We start from the raw sequence: 20,016 nt of genomic DNA on the forward strand, positions 1-20,016 counted from the left end.
TATCACCCTTTGTTCCCCGGGGTGTATTCATATATATTTTATTTGTTTTGTCACTTAAGAATTTAATTATTCGCTTATTTATGTATGCACTGCATTGTTTGATTAATAATGACTGAAATTCACTGGGGAGAGGTTGTTGATTTCCTATGTCCAGGCTATGCACATAAAACTATTTGCATATAATTAACAATCAAAAAAAGAATGTTAAAACAAGCCATTCTAGTTCCTTTAATATGAAGTTATTCCTTCTCAAAGACACCCAAAGATCACAACAACTCTAGAGAGGGGGCTCATTTGGTATCTAAGGCTTGGTTCACACTAGTGTACATTGTGTTCAATTAAGTTGATTTACATCAATGCAACATCAAGCAGCACCTTTTTGGAAAAGGATTTTGTACCACTTTGGTGCAATTCCAGCGTGATTTTGGCCCCAAAAAACTTGAAAACCAAATCCAAAATGCATAATCTACATAAACACATTGAAAATCAAATCAAATTGCAGCTGCAGTAGTGTGAACCTAACCCAACAGTTTATAATACCTTCTGATTGTTTACATTAGGCCTAGAAGCCTGCCAAGATTATGGTGCAATAGAAGAAGGGAAAGATCTAAGATCCATTGGCCTTTGTTGTGAAATTTGTAAGTTAATTTCTCCACAATGATTATTGATGCAGAGATGAACAAGGGCTTGTTTAAAATGTCTTCACTGCTTGTTTGGAATATCTAAAAACTTTAGTGGGCATTATTTGGACACATGTTCACTTTAGGTGAGTAAATAACAAAAATGTGATTAGAAGCAGAGGCATAATTATAGGGGTAACAGGAGTGGCAATTGTGAACTGCCCCATGCTGCAGGTGGGCCCGTGCGGCTCCCCTTTAATTTTTGGTTCTACACCTGGATAGGAGGGGTGGCAGGGGCACCATATAGAGAAACTGATGCCATCAATTTTCTTCCTGCAGCTTCTGAGAGCCAGCTTCTCCTCCTCTCGCTCCCGCCGGCATTCAGTGGATGCAGGAGGAAAATGGAGGACATTGGTTCCTCTATATGCTGACCCCACCTTAATTTCAGGCTGTAAAGCAACAAAATGTGATTATTTTAAAGGGGTGGCGGTGATTCTTTTCTATACCCACTGTATGTAGTGAGAAATGACCATGCAGGTAGTGTCTGCTCCCCCATCCGAACAAACCTAAAGTGGATGCAAACCCTCACATATACCCAGTGAAGTGAACAGCCTCAGATGATGCACAGAGATGAAACAAATCCCCCTACATAGGTTTTATTTGTATATCTGCTGTCTTCAGCTTCCTACACTGTTTAGAAAGTGCACATTGTATTAGAATTTTTCTTCCTGTTCCATCACTGGGTGTGGAGTCCTGGCATACACTGTGTGACAGCTGATTGGAGGAAAGGCTCATCCCCCCCCTTCCAAAGAGGCAGAGGAAGGAAGAAACCTGCAGAGCTGTGCTGTGAATTGACCAGCTCTCTGCTAATCTATCTCTATGCACCCACCCTGACACAGATTTCCAGCTGCTTTTATCTCCTGTGTCAGAGAACTTCTCAGAAGCTATCATGCTGATAACAAAGGAACGGAGCAGCAGAAAGACATGGGAGTTAGGGCTTTGGAGAGAGATAAGTAAACACTACAGATATATGTGCCCAGGTCAGATTTCATGAATGGGGTTTACATCCACTTTAAGAAAACCATAATTCTATAGAAAACCAAAAATCAACAAATACAAAGAGATAAATTGTGTTAAATATTATATTGGTGATACATGGGCTTCTAGTGAGATTACTTTTAGATTGATATTACGGTTTTTTGAAACATCCTTGTATCCTAATATAGTGATCTGCTTCTGATAAATACAAAAATACTGCTGGATGAGAAAAGGTTTATAGCAGTTTATATTTACTAAAAACATTGCATTTCCATGTTCTGTGTACTGTGACCAGATATAATGAATGCAGGGTCCTAGGTTTAGTAACACTTTAACCTTTTATGGTCATTGTTGGAAAGGTAGCCTTATGCAAAGTGAAACTCTACCCAATTATTGGGACTTACAGCAAGCCAAGCCAGCTACAAATGCAAGGGATGGCAGTGAAGAATCTAATGCAGCTAAGTTGCACAATATACACACATGTGATGTTTTAGGAGGATACATACATTCTTACCAAACTGACTGCGGATGTTTCAGATTGTGAGAACACACTGTGAAGAGTGAAGGTACAGCTGTGTTAATATATACAGATGAAATTGCATTTTCAAAACACTATAAAAGTAAGAAGGACCAAGGAGGTGTAACCACATGGAGGTTATATCATGCTTCTAAACAAAGTGTCAGAGGTCCCTGTATATTTTTCTCACCTGCAGTTTGATCCTGTAAAGTTTGCTGGGCAGAGGCAAAAGTATCCTGCTGTTCTTGGAATGCAGGTGGCACCACTTCTACACAGATGGTTATGGCAGCTATTGATGTCACAGTTATTTCCGGAGTAACCATCCTCACACTCACACTTATAGCCATTGTGGACAACACTGCAGTTGCCATGCACACAGGGGTTGGAAAGGCACTCAGTGATGTTGGCTTCACAGAATGCTCCGGTCTTCCATACAGGACAAGTGCATACTGGATGGGTGAAGACATCATTACAGCTGCCTCCATACATGCAGGGTTGAGAGGCACAGGGGTCAGACTGTAGACATCCTATGACAACACTCTCAGGAGAGATTTTCACAAACTGTTCCCTTTGTGGTTTATTTACCAAGTAATCTGAATCTGCAAAGTATGGCAGATGTATTCCTTCTATTAATACTGTGCCCAGACATCCAGTAAAATTCCTGTTTGAGCCATTGTTGATGACACCCATGTAAATCTCTGTGCCCTCCTTTAGAAAGTTTAGATTTCCTGTGGCATGTGAACTGATCATCTCTGGCTTTCCATCTATTTCCATCTGCCATATGGAGGACTGTAATCTGGGAGCAAGCATTGACAAGGAGACACTGTGCCACTGGCTGTCACTCACTGATCCCACACTCATCAAACTTACTGCGCTAAGGCCATTTCCGCTTTGAAGGTAGAAATGTAGCTTTCTGTCCTGGATACTAATTGTGATTCTTTCTGGCTCTCTGTTTGCATGCAGCAGCACAGAGTCAGACTTCAGAGTGCGGAAGCCAATTGTCAGGTTGGTGAGGTCCCTTGTAATCTTCCCATTACTCCTAAATGCCACGCCATTGCCTTCCCCATTGAGAAATGCACTGGAAATGCCTGTTATAAAACATAAAATTAAATGGACTAATCATACCACAAAACAGTTTCATAAACCACAAAGATCAACAAAGGTTGGTCAGGTCATTTACATTTGCATTTAAGGATTCCTGCACTTCTTTTGAAAGTCAGGAAGGAAAATAAAACATATTTGTCCCTGAATCTCAATTTCTAGCACACACCAGAGACACCACAAATTTGTCTAGGTCAGAGGTGTCAAACTAGATTTCATTGCGGGCCACATCGGTCTTATGGTTGCCGGCAAAGGGTCTGTTATATCTGTAACTAGATGTCCAGGAGAGCTCCCCCACCTTCAGAAGTCAAGTGTCTTCCACTCTCCCTTACATCACTGTGCACCCCCTTATCTTGTGCTGCTGGCAGGAAGAAGCTTGGGGTGGAGCTGGCAAGCAAAAAGTGCGGGGACTGGAGGAGGACCAGAGGAGGGCTAGAGTCAGCTGCCAGAGTCTGCTGAATGCTGAGACCAAGGGAGGAGGAGATGAGGGGTTGCTGGATCTGTAGGAGGAGTCCTGTCCTCCTCTCTGCTGCAAAGTGCTGAGATGGGGGAAGGGGGCAAAGACAAGCCTTTTCACAGCTGCATGAAGAAGCACAGGATCTGACAGAGGAGATCTGTCCTCCCCTTTCCTGCTGATTGCTGACACAAGGTGGGGCTGGAGATGAGGCGGGTGCTGCAGCTGCAGGGCCACATGATGAGGCCTGGAGGGCCAGATTTGGCACTCCAGATCTGACCTGGAGGACCAGGTGTGTCAAACACAAGGGGCCTTGTGTTTGACACATGTGGTCTAGGTCTTTCTAACAGGCACCTTTTCCTACCCTGGGGCAGTAGCAATCTGGAAATGCATGCCATTTCCTGGTGGAGCACTCACTAGGTCTTTAAGAGAGTAATCCCAGTGATGAGAAGTTACGCAGTGAATTATATCCCTTTATACGACCTCTTCAGTAAAAAATAAGGCAAAAAATAATTCAATGCTGGGAAATTCATGTGCCAACTTCAGGTAGTTCTAAAATGCACCACTTTTACATTGTGGCGCAATGCCTGCACCAAATTCAATGGTACCATCAGTTCATATCTTATGAAAGGTGAGCTAAATAAGACCATTTCTCTGCTGGAATACAAATTTTGTGAAAGTGTCCCACATGCGTTCTAAAAGTGGTGCATTGTGCACCAAATCCATGTACAAAGACACGTACGTACGTAGACATGTACATAAATTTGGTGCACGCTGCACCTTTTTTAGTACGCATTTTTTTTTTACATAATATTGGATTTATGTTTTGCAATATAAGTTTTAACATAACTGTTATATTCCTTAAAAATATTTTCTATTATGTTGGGATATACAACATTGTCGATCCTTACTATTTAAACTCTTTCTTTTTTAGGCAGCTCAAGGGGAGTTTATTAAAGTTTAAAACGATTTTTCAGTATGGGAAAAGGTATTAAAAGTGAGCAGCTACAAATACTGTAGCTACTGACTTTAAATAAAAGAAACGTACCTGTCCAGGGATCCAGCACCATACTCGCCCAGGCTAATTCTTCACTAGCCTTCTGTTTCCCGACACCGGCATCCTAACTGTGGGCTGCCCACTACGCATGAGAGAGCCCGGCTGTGCTTTGTGAATGGTCCCACAGTCTGCTGGGACCTGTGACATGTCCCAGAAGACTACGGTGAGGGGGGGATAGGTAGGAGAAGTTCCGATCAGATCACCTAGGCGAGCCAAGCGGACGTGGGAGTGGATACCTGTCAAAACTAGTTACACTCCCTGCACCCCCCCCCCAAAAAAAAATGACATTCTAAATATGGGGGAAGAGTGGGGGAGAAGGAATTAAGGGGGAACTTCCCCTTTTGGGTGAAAAAAGCATTTAATTGGTGAATGTGGTAATTTGAAAACCTAATTTTTGCCAACTGCATTAATAGGCAATGTAAAAATACCAGTAAAAAATAGTAAAGAAACCAAACAGAATATTAAGCCCCTTTCTCCGTGGTACACTGCTACTGTGATCGACAAAGGCTGCCCTGAAATGTTTGGTTTCTTTGCTACTTTTGTACACAACATTTCATGAAATTATTATTCCTTTTGAATAATAATAATTATTCAAAAATATTATTTTAAATAATAAGTATTATTCTTTTTGAAAACACAATAAGTCCCAGAAAACTTTCATGCCCACCACAGCAAAAGAGTTTAAATTCACCTGTGCCCAGTCTTTGGACAGTCTATGTACATTATATCATTTTATTATACTTAACAAGCCAAAATAAAAAAATATTTTTCAGTTTACTAGTCCCTAATAAATGTAGTGGCTGTGTTAGTTTTCTTTTTTTTCCCTTTATTTTCACCTGGTGAATAAGCCAGTAACACACTTCCTGCCTTAGGGTGTCTCCACTGTATGGAGGACAGATACAGATACACTGTATGGAACTTACACATACATTCACCTTTGCGTGATCACAGTGAGACGATGGCGCTTTACATTTTTTTATTCTAATTTTTGATTTTAACACTGTCTCTTTACTTTTTTTGATCACTTTTATTGCTATCACAAGGAATGTAAACATCCCTTGTGATAGCAATAAAGAATGACAGGTCCTTTTTACTGAGACATCTGCAGTCTATTAGACCCCAGATCTCTCATCTTCCCCTAAAAGCATCCAATCAAACCAAGATCAGTTTGAACAGATGCTTTCCTAAATCAAAAATTGATTGTTTACATTCTGCCCAAACTGGAAGGGATGTAATGCTTGATGCTTTCGGTCTCTTAGAAGATAGAGATGATCGGGGATGTTCCGGTCCCTTTATGATTAGCCGAGAAGCTGCTGGCTTCAGCCCTGGGCATCTCAATGGGGGGCAGGGGATGGGGGGAGAACCCAGAGAGGCACTGTAGGTTACCTGCCTTCCCATTGCCTGTAAAAGCAATCCAGCGGCTAGTTAGCTGCCAGGATTTATTTTAGAAATGTAGAGCATCGCCGACTCTAAAAAAAAAATCAGCCATGACCCTGATTTAACCACTCAAACTTCTATCTATCTATATACACTGCTCAAAAAAATTAAAGAAACACTTTTTAATCAGAGTATGGCATCAGGCCAATTAAACTCCTGGGATATTGATTGTGTCAATTAAGTAGCAGAGGGAGTTGTTAATCAGTTTCAGCTGCTTTGGTGTTAATGAAATTAACAACAGGTATACTAGATAGACAACAATGACACAACCTTCAAAACAGGAATGGTTTTACAGGTGGAGGCCACTGACCTTTTTTTTTTTTCCTACTCCTCTTCTCTGACTGTTTTTGCATTTGGCTAGGATCAGTGTCACTACTGGTAGCATGAGGTGATAACTGGACCCTATAGAGGTTTCACATGCAGTCCAACCTCTCCAGGATGGCACATCAATATGTGCCATTGCCAGAAGGTTTACTTTGTCTCCCAGCACAGTCTCAAGAGCATGGAGGTGATTCCATAAGACAGGCAGTCACTCTAGGAGAGCTGAACAGGGCTGTAAAAGGTCCCTCACCCATCAGCAGGACTGGTATCTGCTCCCTTGTGCCAGGAGGAACAGGGTGAGCACTGCCAAAGCCCTACAAAATGACCTCTTGCAGGCCCCTAGTGTGAATGTCTCTGATCTAACAATCAGAAACAGGCTTCATGAGGGTGGCCCGAGGGCCCAATATCCTCTATTGGGTCCTGTGCTCACTGCCCACCACCATGGAGTTTGATTGGCCTTTTCCATTTAACACCAGAATTGGCAGGTCCGCCACTGGTGCCCTGTGCTTTTCACAGATGAAAGCAGGTTCACCCTGATAACATATGACGCATGTGAAAGGGTCTGGAGAAGCTGTGGAGAAATTGTATGCTGCCTGTAACATCGTTCAGTATGACTGGTTTTGGTGGAGGGTCTTTGATGGTCTGGGGAGGCATATCCATGGAGGGACGCACAGACATCTACAGGCTAGACAATCGCACCCTGACTGCCATTAGGCATGACATCCTTGGACCCATTCTCAGACCCTACACTGGTGCAGTGGGTCCTGGGTTCTTCCTGGTGCATGACAATGCCTGGCCTCATGTGGCGAGAGTATGCAGCCAGTTTCTAAGGATGAAGAAATTGATATCATTGAATGGCCACCTGCTCACCTGACCTAAATCCAATGGAACACCTCTGGGACATTATGTTTCGGTCCATCCGATGCCGCCAGGTTGCACCTCAGTCTGTTCAGGAGATAAGTGATGCCCTGGTCCAGATCTGGGAGGAAATACCCTGGGACACTATCCAACGTCTCACTAGCAGCATGCCCCAACATCGTCAGGCATGCATACAAGCAAGTGGGGGCCCATACAAACTACTAAGTACGATTTTCAGTTGCTGCAATGAAATTTCAGCAAAATGGACTAGCCTGCTGTATCATTTTTTTCACTTTAATTTTCAGGGTGTCTTTGAATTCAGCCCTCTGTAGATTGATAGTTTTCATTTCCATCAAATGATGTGGCATCCTTTCGTTCCTAACACATTACCCACTCCATATCAAGATAGATATCCAGCATGATATTTTTCTCTGTTAAGATCTGATGTGTTTTCAAAGTGTTCCTTTCATTTTTTTTTGAGCAGTGTATCTCATTTGAATGATCCTTAAAACCCTGGAGGACATGCTAAGGTTTCTAAGTGGGACGATGACCTTAAAAACACTGAAGCGAGGGAATTATAGATGCAAATCTTGACCATGATAGCCTTTTGCTCTATCAATACACTCACACTTGAATTGGGTTTTAAATCTATCTCTAGGCAGTATATCATCCCAACTCGCTTGGCACAGCTTTGTCTGAGAACCTGCTGTACTTGTATTTGGATATGCTCCCTCCCAGGGGATGTACTGGATGTGGTGGTAGTACTTAATGCTTTCCAGATTCTGGAAGGTCCTTAAACGATTACAAATGTTCCTAGCCTGCCCCTTCCCGAGGGACCCTTGGCACATTCTATTACATTTGAAGCCTCTATGTCTCATGAGATTCCAGTTCAATATGGCATTGGCAACATATGTTTTATTACCAGCTAATTAAACTATTGCAAAACTTAGAAACAACAGTTAATTTCCTTTTCAGAAGCCCGTCGCTGCATAGACACCTTCTTTATCAATGAAAAGCTTATTAGTATTCTCCTGCATACACATAATAAATTCCTGAAAAACCTGGGTCCCATGGATACAATATGCCTACCCTTCCATGTCCCCAGCTAGTTTACACTGCTATAGCATTGAAGTCCTAGATTTCTGGTTGGAGAGTCCCTGATGCCCTCCTCTTGTTCTCTTCTTCACTTTTCTATCCTGTTCTACTTTTTTCACTTTCCTTTTTCTTCCCCCCAGCTTGGGAAGCCTTTATTAATACGTACCTTGGCTTTCCTTTGTACAGTAGATCCAACCCTTACATTCAATCCACAAATGTTATCCAGCATTTTGGTTAACACATGTTTGACCTCCCCCCTTTTTCTTGTTGTTTATACAAAATGAATCATTACTGTAAAGTTAGTTTGAAATTTGCATCACTCATTGACCTACATTTTATTTTTTTTATTTGTCTCTTGCTACTGATAGATGCACTCTGGAATTCTTCAACATGTTGGTTTCTTTGGCTCCATCCATAAAAAAAATGTGGAGATAAAAGATAGATATGAACCAACAGGAAGTATGCCATTTACATGATTTCTGTGTATATATTACGAAAGAAAAGGCTTAAGGAAAAACAAATATATCCACTACATCCAAGGACTGGTAAGTTGCATTATATGGCATTTTTGTTTCTGGGTTTAGTGACGCTTTAACTGTAACCTGGTAATGTGATACCTATCTGAACTTAGGGAGGCTCAAAGACATCACTGAGCATGGAAAAGGTTTAGGAAATATCAGGTAGGTATAGAAGTTTCAGGACTTCATAAAAATACACAGAAGTGATACTGCTTGCTTACACTCATATCCACTTGGCAGAGGCTGGCACACAGATCCAAGAGGACACTGGGTAAGCTGGCACCAATCCTGCTCACATCTTTCTCTTGCTGCAGTGCAATTGTTTTTACACCCCTTTGTCACATTGTTAAGAAATGGGTTTTCATATGATTTAGAACTAGGGAAGAACTCCAGAGGTGTGTCATCAATCCTCAGATCTTGAATACAGCCTTTAAAGTATCCTCCATTTAGAATAGTTTCTAGAGGGTCCACCAGTCCTCCCACACAAAGTGTACTTATGGCCTGTTGTCTTTTAATGGTCATAGATATTTGAGCTAGTGATCTTGATGAAGTATAAACTTCAAGATTGTCTTTTGTTAGCTTCAAAGAAACCAAGTGAAAATGGAAGTCATTGATATGAATTTCTCCTTTTGAAATAATACCATTTCCAGCTTTTACTTTTAATTTACCATCTTCAACAAACACTGTGATGTCATAAGATGTGGAATTTCCAAAAGCAAACAACAAACCAGAATCGTGTTCTGCTCTCACAAACGCTGATAAGATGATGTCATCCATATGTGTATTTAGAGAATGGAAAAAGGCATATGAGGATACCTTTCCATGTCCAAACTCCGCAGCTTCATATTCTGAAAGAATGCAAAACAGATTTAACAAATACAAAATTCTGAAGGAAATACTAAATATTGCATTATATATATTCATATATTCATAACAGAAAGCAGCTTGTGCCCATCACAAGGGGATTTCCAGTATTGTAATTAAAAAAAAGATATGCAGCTCCTGATGCTTTGATAACTCAGTGCTAAGAATCTTTCAAAAGAATACAAATCCCCAGTATATTGGGAGTCAGTCTGATGAACACAGTGCTAGATGGTTAGCAGCGGATACATTTTTATAAAAAAATTCCTGAGCAAATCAAATGTGATATATTTTATATGCATACATTGATATAGTGCTCAATCTGCTCAAACAGCATAAGAGCATCTGTTGTTTCAGGGTAGAAATCTTTAAAAAAATAGATATTCTAAAATACCATCTAATGTGAAATGTGTTCTTATAAACAGGTGTTCTTCATGGTGTTAAAACTGTTTTTTTAGTGAGGAAATTTTTATCGTCCGCTTTTTTGAGTTTCATGTTTATGAGTTTGTTAAACTCTTGTTGGGGCTTGTTCAGTATATTCATAATACAGTGCCTTGAAAAAGTATTCATATCCCTTGAAAGTTTCCACATTTTGTCATGTTAGAACCAAAAAAGTAAATGTATTTTTGGGGGATTTTATGTGATAGACCAACACAACGTGGCACATAATTGTGAAGTGAAAGATAAATGTTAAATGTTTTTTTTTTTACAAATATCTGAAAAGTGTGGCGTGTATTTGTATTCAGCTCCCTTTACTCTGATACCCCTAACTAAAATCTAGTGGAACCAATTGTCTTCTGAAGTCACCTAACTAGTAAATAATGTGTAATTTAATCTCAGTATAAATTCAGCTGTTCTGTGAAGCCCTCAGATGTTTGTTAGAGAACCTTAGTAAATGAACAGCACCATAAAGGCCAAGGAACACACCAGACAGGTCAGGGTAAAGTTGTGGAGAACTTTAAAGCAAGGTTAGGTTATAAAAAAAATATCCCAAACTTTGCAATTTAATGGAGCACAGTTCAATTCATCATGGTACAACTGCAAACCTACTAAGACTTGGCCATCCACTTAAAGTGACAGGCGGGCAAGGAGAGCATTAATCAGAGAAGCAGCCAAGAGGCCCATGGTAACTCTGGAGGAGCTGCAGAGATGCGCAGCTCAGGTAGGAGAATCTGTCCACAGTACAACTATTAGTCGTGCACTCCACAAATCTGGGCTTCATGGAACAGTGGCAAGATGAAACAAAGCCATAAGAAGTCCTGTATGCAGTTTGCGGGAAGCCATGTGGGGGACACAGCAAACATGTGGAAGAAGATGCTCTGGTCAGATAAGACCAAAATTTAACTTTTTGGCCTAAAAAAAAACACCATGTGTGCTGAAAACTAACACTGCACATCACCCTAAACATACCAAACATCCCCACTGTAAAACATGGTGGTGGCAGCACAATGTTGTGGGGATGATTTTCTTCATGAGGGACAGGGAAGCTGGTAAAAGTTGATGGGAAGATGGATGGAGCCCAATACAGGGCAATCTTTAAAGAAAACCTGTTAGAGTCTGCAAAAAGCCTAGGACTGGGGTGGAGGTTTACCTTCCAGCAGGAAAACGACCCTAAACGTACAGCCAAAGCTACAATGGAATGGATTAGATCAAAGCATATTCACGTATTAGAATGGCCCAGGCAAAGTCCAGATGTAAATCCAATTAAATCTGTGGCAAGACATGAAAATTGCTGTTGAAAGATGCTATCAGTCCAATCTGTCAGAGCTTGAGCTATTTTGCAAAGAAGAATGGGCAAAATGTCACCCTCCAGAGCTGGTAGAGGCATACCCAAAAAGACTTGCAGAGGTAACTGCTGCAAAAGGTGGTTCTACAAAGTATTGACTCAGGGAGGCTGAATATAAATGCACACCACACTTTTCAGATATTTATTTGTAAACAATTTTTGAAAATAATTTATCATTTTCCTTCCACTTCACAACTGTGTGCCACTTTGTGTTGGTCTATCACAAAAAATTCCAATAAACAACATTTATGTTTTGGTTGTAACATGACAAAATGTTTGAAAATTTCAAAGGGAATGAATACTTTTCCAAGGCACTGTATATTGGTACAAAATTACACAAGGTCAATAAAACCCAACTCTTAGCTGGGAATATTCTTCCCTAATTCCTTCCCTGACAAGGGGAGGTAGAGGGATCATCTTACCTTCCAGGGCACAATGTTCTAAATCTTTGTATTCTACTAAAAAAAAGATCTCAAATTATTTTCTGTGTCTCCATTGGAGGGATTATGTCTAAGTTTAATTTCTGATAATCAGAAAGTGAACGGTAATCTGGGACCCACACACCAAGAAAAACATGACAAAGATTTACATCCTTCCACAATCTTTCTAAATATAAAATAAAGGTTGAGGTTGGAGTTTCACCTACACTCACAAAGAAGAAGATTGAATTGCATCATTTGCCGCTGAAAATAAAATAATTTACTTCCTAAATATCCCCACTCAAAGTCATGGTATGACAAAACGTGTGGGGCGGAGCGACGTGCTGATGTCATTGCGGTCCACGAGTCCCGAAAGGACAGGTTGTTGCTGATTTTCCAGCCGGATAATTTGTTTTAAAAGGCAAATTTTACTTCTACTACTGTAAGTGCATGCAATTTGAAAGCTTTTGAAATGAAAGTTTTATGGATTTTACACATGTGGAGCCTACTGTATTTTGGATTTACGGTACCACTTGCCGGACGCTAGGTCGGATTTTACGAAAGATCCCTCTGATGATATCAAAGGCCCAGGCTGGGTATATAGCCGCAAGTGTCACTGACCTTCCATAATAGGAGGTCTGTGTGAGCTGGTAAGGGAGCACTTTTATTTAAGTTGGTGGTGCTTCAAGAGGTCACATATTCCAGATGGTGGTTGGTGACGAGAATTAAGAAGTTTTTTTACACTTCTATATATTCTTGGACTTTTGTCATTGATGGTCTGTTCATTAAAATAGCACAACTTTAAAATTGTTTACATCCTAATTAGTATTTATTGATATTTAATTAGGGATTTGAATATGTTATATTGACTGCTATGACTAAGCCCTGACGGCAAACCAAAATGCATCAGGGTACGTGGCCTGGGAGGAGACTTGGCTGAATGAGATTTTCATTCTTACCTAAGATCAGGCTACTCGGTGCGTGGCGTCTCCATATTGTCTATACACATGACTTCTGGATGAGTTTTCTGGGCGCCAGCACCCGCACGAGTTAAGGATCACTGGAACAGGGATCTCTGCACTTACAGCGGCACTCCAAGATATTCGATACTTACTTCATCCACCACACACACTGGTTTTCCTCTCACTAACTTGAATGTTAGGAACCACTCCATGTGGTAGGGGGAGCAGGTATTTGACCTACCTGCAGCGACCAGGAAGTAGAGAACTGATGTTTCATGACATAGACCACCAGAAAGGAATAGTTTAGATGAGTAGATGGAAAGTATAGGTGATCTACACAATGCCCCTTTTTTTTATAAGTAATCATGTGGTGACACTTTAATGTATATAGGCAGGGTGCTCTAAATAACATCCCTTTTTCAAAAACTCCAACTCTCAGGCATTTCAATACATTTGACTTTCCAGATGGACTTATTTAATTGTTCAGATATAGTCCTGTCCTTTTTACATACAGAATCAAATGGAATCTTTCGGCATCTATATTTAAATTGAGATTCATCTTTTTCATGCTAAAAAAAGTAAAAAAGATCACAAATATCAGCCCATCTACTTTTTGCCTATATACTTTAAAACTGTTTTACTCTTTATTAAACATTTTGTTTAACACTAAGATTTATAGTAGCAATAGTAATTATAATTTTAAACAATTTCTGTTCTTACCTGTGGAGCAGTTATTCCCTCTATAAGGCCTATAGCAATCGCAGTAGTAGTTGATCCATAGATTAATGCATTTCCCCCTGTTTTCACAAGGTTGGTTCTCACAGTGGTCTCGTCGCTTGCAGCCAACTTCAACACCAACAGATTTTCCAACTTCTTCTGTAATAACAGTGGAACCTACTTTGATATCCCTTAAGCAGCCCACAAGCCAGGGCAGTGTTTCGAAATTATCACTATGATGTTCATCTTTGGTCTTCATTGGTTGTATACCTCCTATTGACATTCCCTGGAACTCAATGTTGGTTGGACCATCATAGCTGGACTGGGTTACACACGTAATATCACAAGAGGGGTCAAGTAGTCTAAACTGGATATTGTCTGAGATTATAATTTCAACAGTATGCCAAAGATTATCACTAATATTGCGAGACAAATGTAGAAGTGTGCTCCATTGAGTATTATTGAGAAAATCCAAGAATAAAAAGCTCTTTTCTATATACAGTGACAGGGAAGCTGGCTTGGTCCCAAAGTTAAAAATAACAGCAGTCGTCTGGACCGTGGAGAAGCTCAGAGATATACTGGAAAGTGAACCCCTCTGGGGCTGAAAAGTAATATTCCTAATAGGAAGAATTGTTTTACCATTAAAGGAGAAAGTTGTCTGTGCCTGACAGTCAGGGCCTACAAATCCTGCAGGACAAAGGCAGTTGTGATAGTGTTTGCCATCCTTTATATATGGTACACATGAACCACCACTGTGGCATGTCTGTTTTTCACAGCCACGGAGCATCTCTGTGCAATCTGATCCTCCATAATAATGCCCTCTTTGATCCTTTATTGTAGCACAATGACAAGTGTAGGTGCCTTGATGATTTTCACATGTGCCTCCATTCTGACAAGGATTTGACTCGCACTCATTAATGTCTTGATCACAATGGACACCTATATTGAATAAAAAGAAGAAGAAAACATTGTTCTCTAAGTAACAACAAAAACTTTGGCTAAATTATATATATATATATATATATATATATATATATATATATATATATACATATATATATATACACTATATTGCCAAAAGTATTGGGATGCCTGCCTTCACATACACATTAACTTTAAAGGCACCCCAATGTAGTCCTTAGGGTTCAATATTGAGAAGGCCCACCCTTTGTAGCTATACCAGCTTCAACTCTTCTAGGAAGGCTGTCCACAAGGTTTAGGAGTGTATCTATGGGACTGTTTGACCATTCTTCCAGAAGTGCATTTGTAAGGTCAGGCACTGATTTTGGACGAGAAGGCCTGGCTTGCAATCGCTACTCTTATTTATCCTAAAGGTGTTCTATCGGGTAGAGGCAGGCCAGTCAAGTTCCTTCACCCCAAACCTGATAGAACATCGGTGGGATGAATTAGAGCGGGGACTGCGAACCACATCTTCTAGTCAAGAATTAAGTTCCTGACCTCACAAATGCTGGAGGAATGGTCAAACATTCTCATCGACACGCTCCTAAACCTTGTGGACAGCCTTCCCAGAAGAATTGAAGCTGTTATAGCTGCAAAGGGTGGGCCAATTCAATATTGTACCCTACGGACTAAGGATGGGATGCCATTAAAGTTCATGTGTTCATGCATGTAAAGGCAGGCGTTCCAATACTTATGACAATATAGTGTGTGTATATATATATATATATATATATATATATATATATATATATAAGACAGTGGTCCATATCAGCAGTGTCAAAGTCCCACTAAAAACAGACTTTATATATTAAAATAATTGCTTACCTAAATATATGAGAAGTGAGGAGAGATATACCCATAGAGCTGGACAAAGCATTCTCAGGGCTGGCCACTGAACAGATTAGCTGTATCTATGTGCATCCTATTACCTGTATTCCGTCACTGGATTACTCCTCTGCACAGACTGCTTTTTCAATCTCATAAGAACAGCTTAGTCTAATTCTGTTACCAGTACTTATTCAATGAGCAGCACAAAAGATCTGAATAGTTGGACACTTTTCTCAGTATGCAGAAAAGAAATCAAAAATCATCACAGATAAAATCCTCGTATCCTGTTTTTTTTAATCTTATGCAAAAATTCAAAGAGGTAGTATGAATAGCTATATACTAAAAGCAACAAAGTGGTTAAACTTCTAAGGGGATCACAGTGATGCTGTTGGATAAGTGTGTTAGATGCTGTCACTGGCAGGCATTCTGATGTAAAAGGGTTTTCTGAGGACTCTAAGGCTGGAGGGGATATTCTAGAATCTAGGCTACAGAGGGAAGCTGGAACATAAATGTCTTTGCATGTTGTCAGTAATGAGTGACAATTAGATTGTATAATTCTAACAAACTAGAAGTGACCATGATGGTTAGCTTGTTTAAAGCCCAACTTCTTTTTTCAATCCTTATATCTATTGTTTTTCTTCAATAGGCAAAAATTCACATACAAAAATAGTAACAAACATACAACAATCTCTTTTAACCCCCACCCTCCCCACAACCCACTTAAAGTTATGTTATTCAATCAAACATTTTAAATATTCACTATCTCGAGTATCAGGCCAGGAGTTTCTATCCATGCTTGCCATATTTTTTCAAACCTTTTTTTGCTTCCTTTTCTTATATAAGCCACTTTTTCTCTAATTATTATATTATTAACTTTTCTCAACCAATCTGTTCAGGTTTTATCCATTTCCCTGTTATGACTTTTCTAGCTTGATATAAGCATCTTCGCTTTGTCCCATACCCCACTCTCTGCTCCATGTGCCCCAGTATACATAGTACCGGATCTAATCGTCAATTTATTTCAAATACTGAGTTTATTCTATCCAACACCTCCTTCCAGTGTCTGTGTAGCTTGGGGCACCTCCATAGCATGTGAAACAAATCTCCAACTACCGCTTTACATGTAGGATACATCCGATCTTCCTCCAAATGAAAACAATTTTTTTGGGCATATAAAATGCTCTGTCAAGTATATAAAACCGTGTGATCTTTTGGGTTGCTGAAAGGGATAGTGTATCTATTGAGGTTACTATACCATTCCATTGTACATTTGTTAATTTCCCTACATCCTTCTCCCATTTTATTCTACTTGACAGCTGAGAATCTTTATCCAGGACCCTTACTTGTATATTTCTATATAGTTCTGCAATCAACCCTTTTAAAGATGTAGCCTCTATCAAATTCTTCAACAAAGGGATTCTACACCATTCGAATCCTCCGTCCTTAAATTGTGTTGCCAGCGCATGCCGCAGTTGAATTACTGTTCAACAGCTCAAATTCTTCTTTCAGTTCTTGGAATGTCTTCAGTATCCCTGCTTTATATATTTGCGATAATCTTATCACTCACTTTTGTTTTCAGTTACTAAAATTTTCTAGTCTCATAAATTCAATAACATTTTTGTTATCCCAAATAGGTGTATATTCTGTAAATCCTGAGTACCCAAATATTGATCTTGTTATATTCCATACCTTCCCCAGTAGCTTTACTGATAACCCCCCCCCCCCCCCCCATCCCATGAGTTCTTCTCTAATGCCTCTATAAACTTACCAACCCCCTATTTGTTGTAACTGGGTTGCCAAGAGGTAGCTCCATGGATGGGGAACAGCCAAACCCACCCCCCCTTCTTTGGTAACTGTAGTATTCACAGGCGAACTCTAGCCTGTCTCTTCCTCCAAATCAATTTCCTAAAAAGCCCCTCTAATTTCTTAAACCAAACTCCAGGGATCCATGTTGGGGAATTATGCAGAATATACAGCAGTTGAGGCAGCCAGATCATTTTAATCCGGCTGCAACAACCTTCTACTGATATGGGAAGGCGGCTCCACATATCGCACTTTGTTCCAAATATTTTTATTAGGAGCTCTAGGTTTTCCAATATGTACAACCCAGGGTCAACTGTTATAACTATTCCCAGATATTTAAATCTCTTTACTACTTGCAGATGTTTAGCGCTCTCTGGTAGCTCTCACTGAAACCCATCAAATGGGAGAAGAACCGATTTCTCCCAGTTGATGAAGAGTCCAGAGAACAAACCAAATCTTTTACAATATCCATTACTGCAATCAATGAGTGGTTCACATCCTCTAAAAAAAGAAGGACATCATCCGCATATAGCAAATTTTTTTCCTCCTCTTTCCCTCATCTAAAACCTCTTATACCCTCTGCTGTTCTAATGGTTACGGGCAAAGGGTCCATCGCCATAGCAAAAAGTAGGGGTGACAATGGGCACCCCTGCCTCCTCCCACCAAAAAACTGAAAGTATTCTGAAGATCTTCCACCAATGTTCACTTTTGCCCTTGGACGGCCATACAGCAATTTAACCCAGTTTGTAAAAATGAGACCAACATTAAATAGCGACAGAGCCTGCCACAGATAATTCCACTCAATGCTGTCAAATGCTTTGACAGCATTGAGGGACAATATGGCTCGGGATCCCTACTTTTCTGATGTGATTTGTAAATTTAGGAATATTCTCCTGACATTTAACGTTGTTGATCTACAGTACTTGGAATAAATCCACATTGATCAGATTGAATTATAGTATGGATTATTTTACCTAGTCTAATTGCTAACTCTTTTGCCAATATTTTAACATCTGTGCAGAGCAAAGATATTGGCTTATATGATGCGGGTTGAGTTAGCTCTTTCCCTTCTTTTGGTATTACTATAATTATATATAATTACTATAATTGTAGCCTCTGTCATTGACACTGGTAATCTTCCTTTTTCCAATTCCAACGCCTCATTCAGCACTTGGCAACATTATTTCTCCATACTACCTATATATCTCATTTGGCAATCTATCCAGCCCTGGTGCTTTGTAGTTTGCTAGTTCCTTTACTGCTTCTCGCAGCTCATCAATAGTAACAGGCATTTCCAATAATGCCCTATCCATCTCTGAAATCTGCGGGATAAGCAGACCCTGTATGAAGTCTCCCATTTCTCTATTTCCCTCCTCTACGTTAGATCTATATAAATCTGAATAATAATCCTTAAAAACATTCACTACTTCTTCTGGACACATGGTCAGCCTTCCAGATTGTGTTTCTACAGACATTGCGGTAGACATGCCCACATTCTGAGACCTTGCTAAGAGGGCCAGCATGTGTCCAGTATTTTCTCCCTCTTCATAATGGGCCTGCTTTAAAAAAAAACCTTCTATTCTCAGCCTTCTTCAAGGACAGTGCTTGATATAACTGCTGTACCTCTGTCCATTTAGCTAAATTGTCTGGTGATGGATCCTCTACGTATATTTTTTCCATCTCTGTCACTTTTCCCATTATATTTAGCGCCTAATCCCTTTCTTTCATTTAGATATTTGTTGAATTATAATTCCCCTCAAATAGGCTTTAAGGGTATCCCACACTATACCATGTGTTGCTGTTAATCTATTCTACTCCAGGAACTCCCGAAGTAGTTCTATCATATGATCTTTAGGGGAAATTAACTGTAGCCAATAAGGATTGGCTTTCCACTCCCCCTCTCCCCATGCTTCCCCAACCTCAATGTCAGGACCAAAGGTGAGTGGTCTGACAATCCCCTAGCCTCATATCTAATATTTGTTACCAAAGGGGCAAGAGTATAATTTCCTATTGCCATGTCTATTTTGGAAAGTGATGAGTGGGCACCAGAGTAACATGAATAATATCCCTCAGTTCCACCTCCTTGAGTATCCTGTACAATGGTGTATAGGGGCTCTGTCCTGGTCTCCTTCCTAAAGGGAATCTATCAACTTGAGTAGTTAACACTATGTTCAGATCTCCGACCATTAAGGCTGGCAACCCTGGTTTATCGACTATCAATTCTAACAGATGATTATTTACTTCTGTTTTAAAAGGGATGGGATGTACACACCTGCAAGCACACATGGCCTCTCGACCAGTAAGCAATATATGAATATGTACCGTCCTCCCTCATCTATTTTGATTTGTCTACAGGAAAATCCCACTGACCTGTGTATTAAAATACTCGTTCCTCTTGAATATGATGTATACATTTTGGTACTGATTTTGGAATCCTCTATGCTTTAAATGTGTTACTGTTTCTTTAATTAAATGTGTCTCCTGCAGACAAAGTACCGATACCCTTGAGGGTTTAGGCAGTCTTAAAAAGAGCTATTTTTTTAGCGAATCTTCCAATCCCCTTACATTCCATGAGCAGACCATTACTTCACCACCCATTTTATTTCTAAATAATAGAAAAAGAAAAGACAATTTTTTGTGTATGTGACTTTTGTACCCTCCCAT

At 40.0% G+C, this 20,016-nt stretch overlaps 1 protein-coding gene across 1 annotated transcript in view; it reads right to left on the bottom strand.

The window, feature by feature from the left end:
- The window catches only part of CRB1 (crumbs cell polarity complex component 1), a gene marked incomplete at its 3' end in the record, with an annotated part of 164,876 nt that overhangs the window by 39,768 nt on the left and 105,092 nt on the right, over positions 1–20,016 (bottom strand). The window contains exons 6-9 of the mRNA XM_082265223.1: positions 13,765–14,700; positions 9,238–9,864; positions 2,366–3,263; positions 2,165–2,209 (exon numbers count right to left, since the gene is read on the bottom strand). Of these exons, the coding sequence (XP_082121349.1) occupies positions 2,165–2,209; positions 2,366–3,263; positions 9,238–9,864; positions 13,765–14,700 (2,506 nt within the window). The remainder of the gene's footprint in view (positions 1–2,164; positions 2,210–2,365; positions 3,264–9,237; positions 9,865–13,764; positions 14,701–20,016) is intronic.

This window comes from Pelophylax lessonae, assembly GCF_965119305.1.
Source record: "Pelophylax lessonae genome assembly, chromosome: 8".
Taxonomy (NCBI): domain Eukaryota; kingdom Metazoa; phylum Chordata; class Amphibia; order Anura; family Ranidae; genus Pelophylax; species Pelophylax lessonae.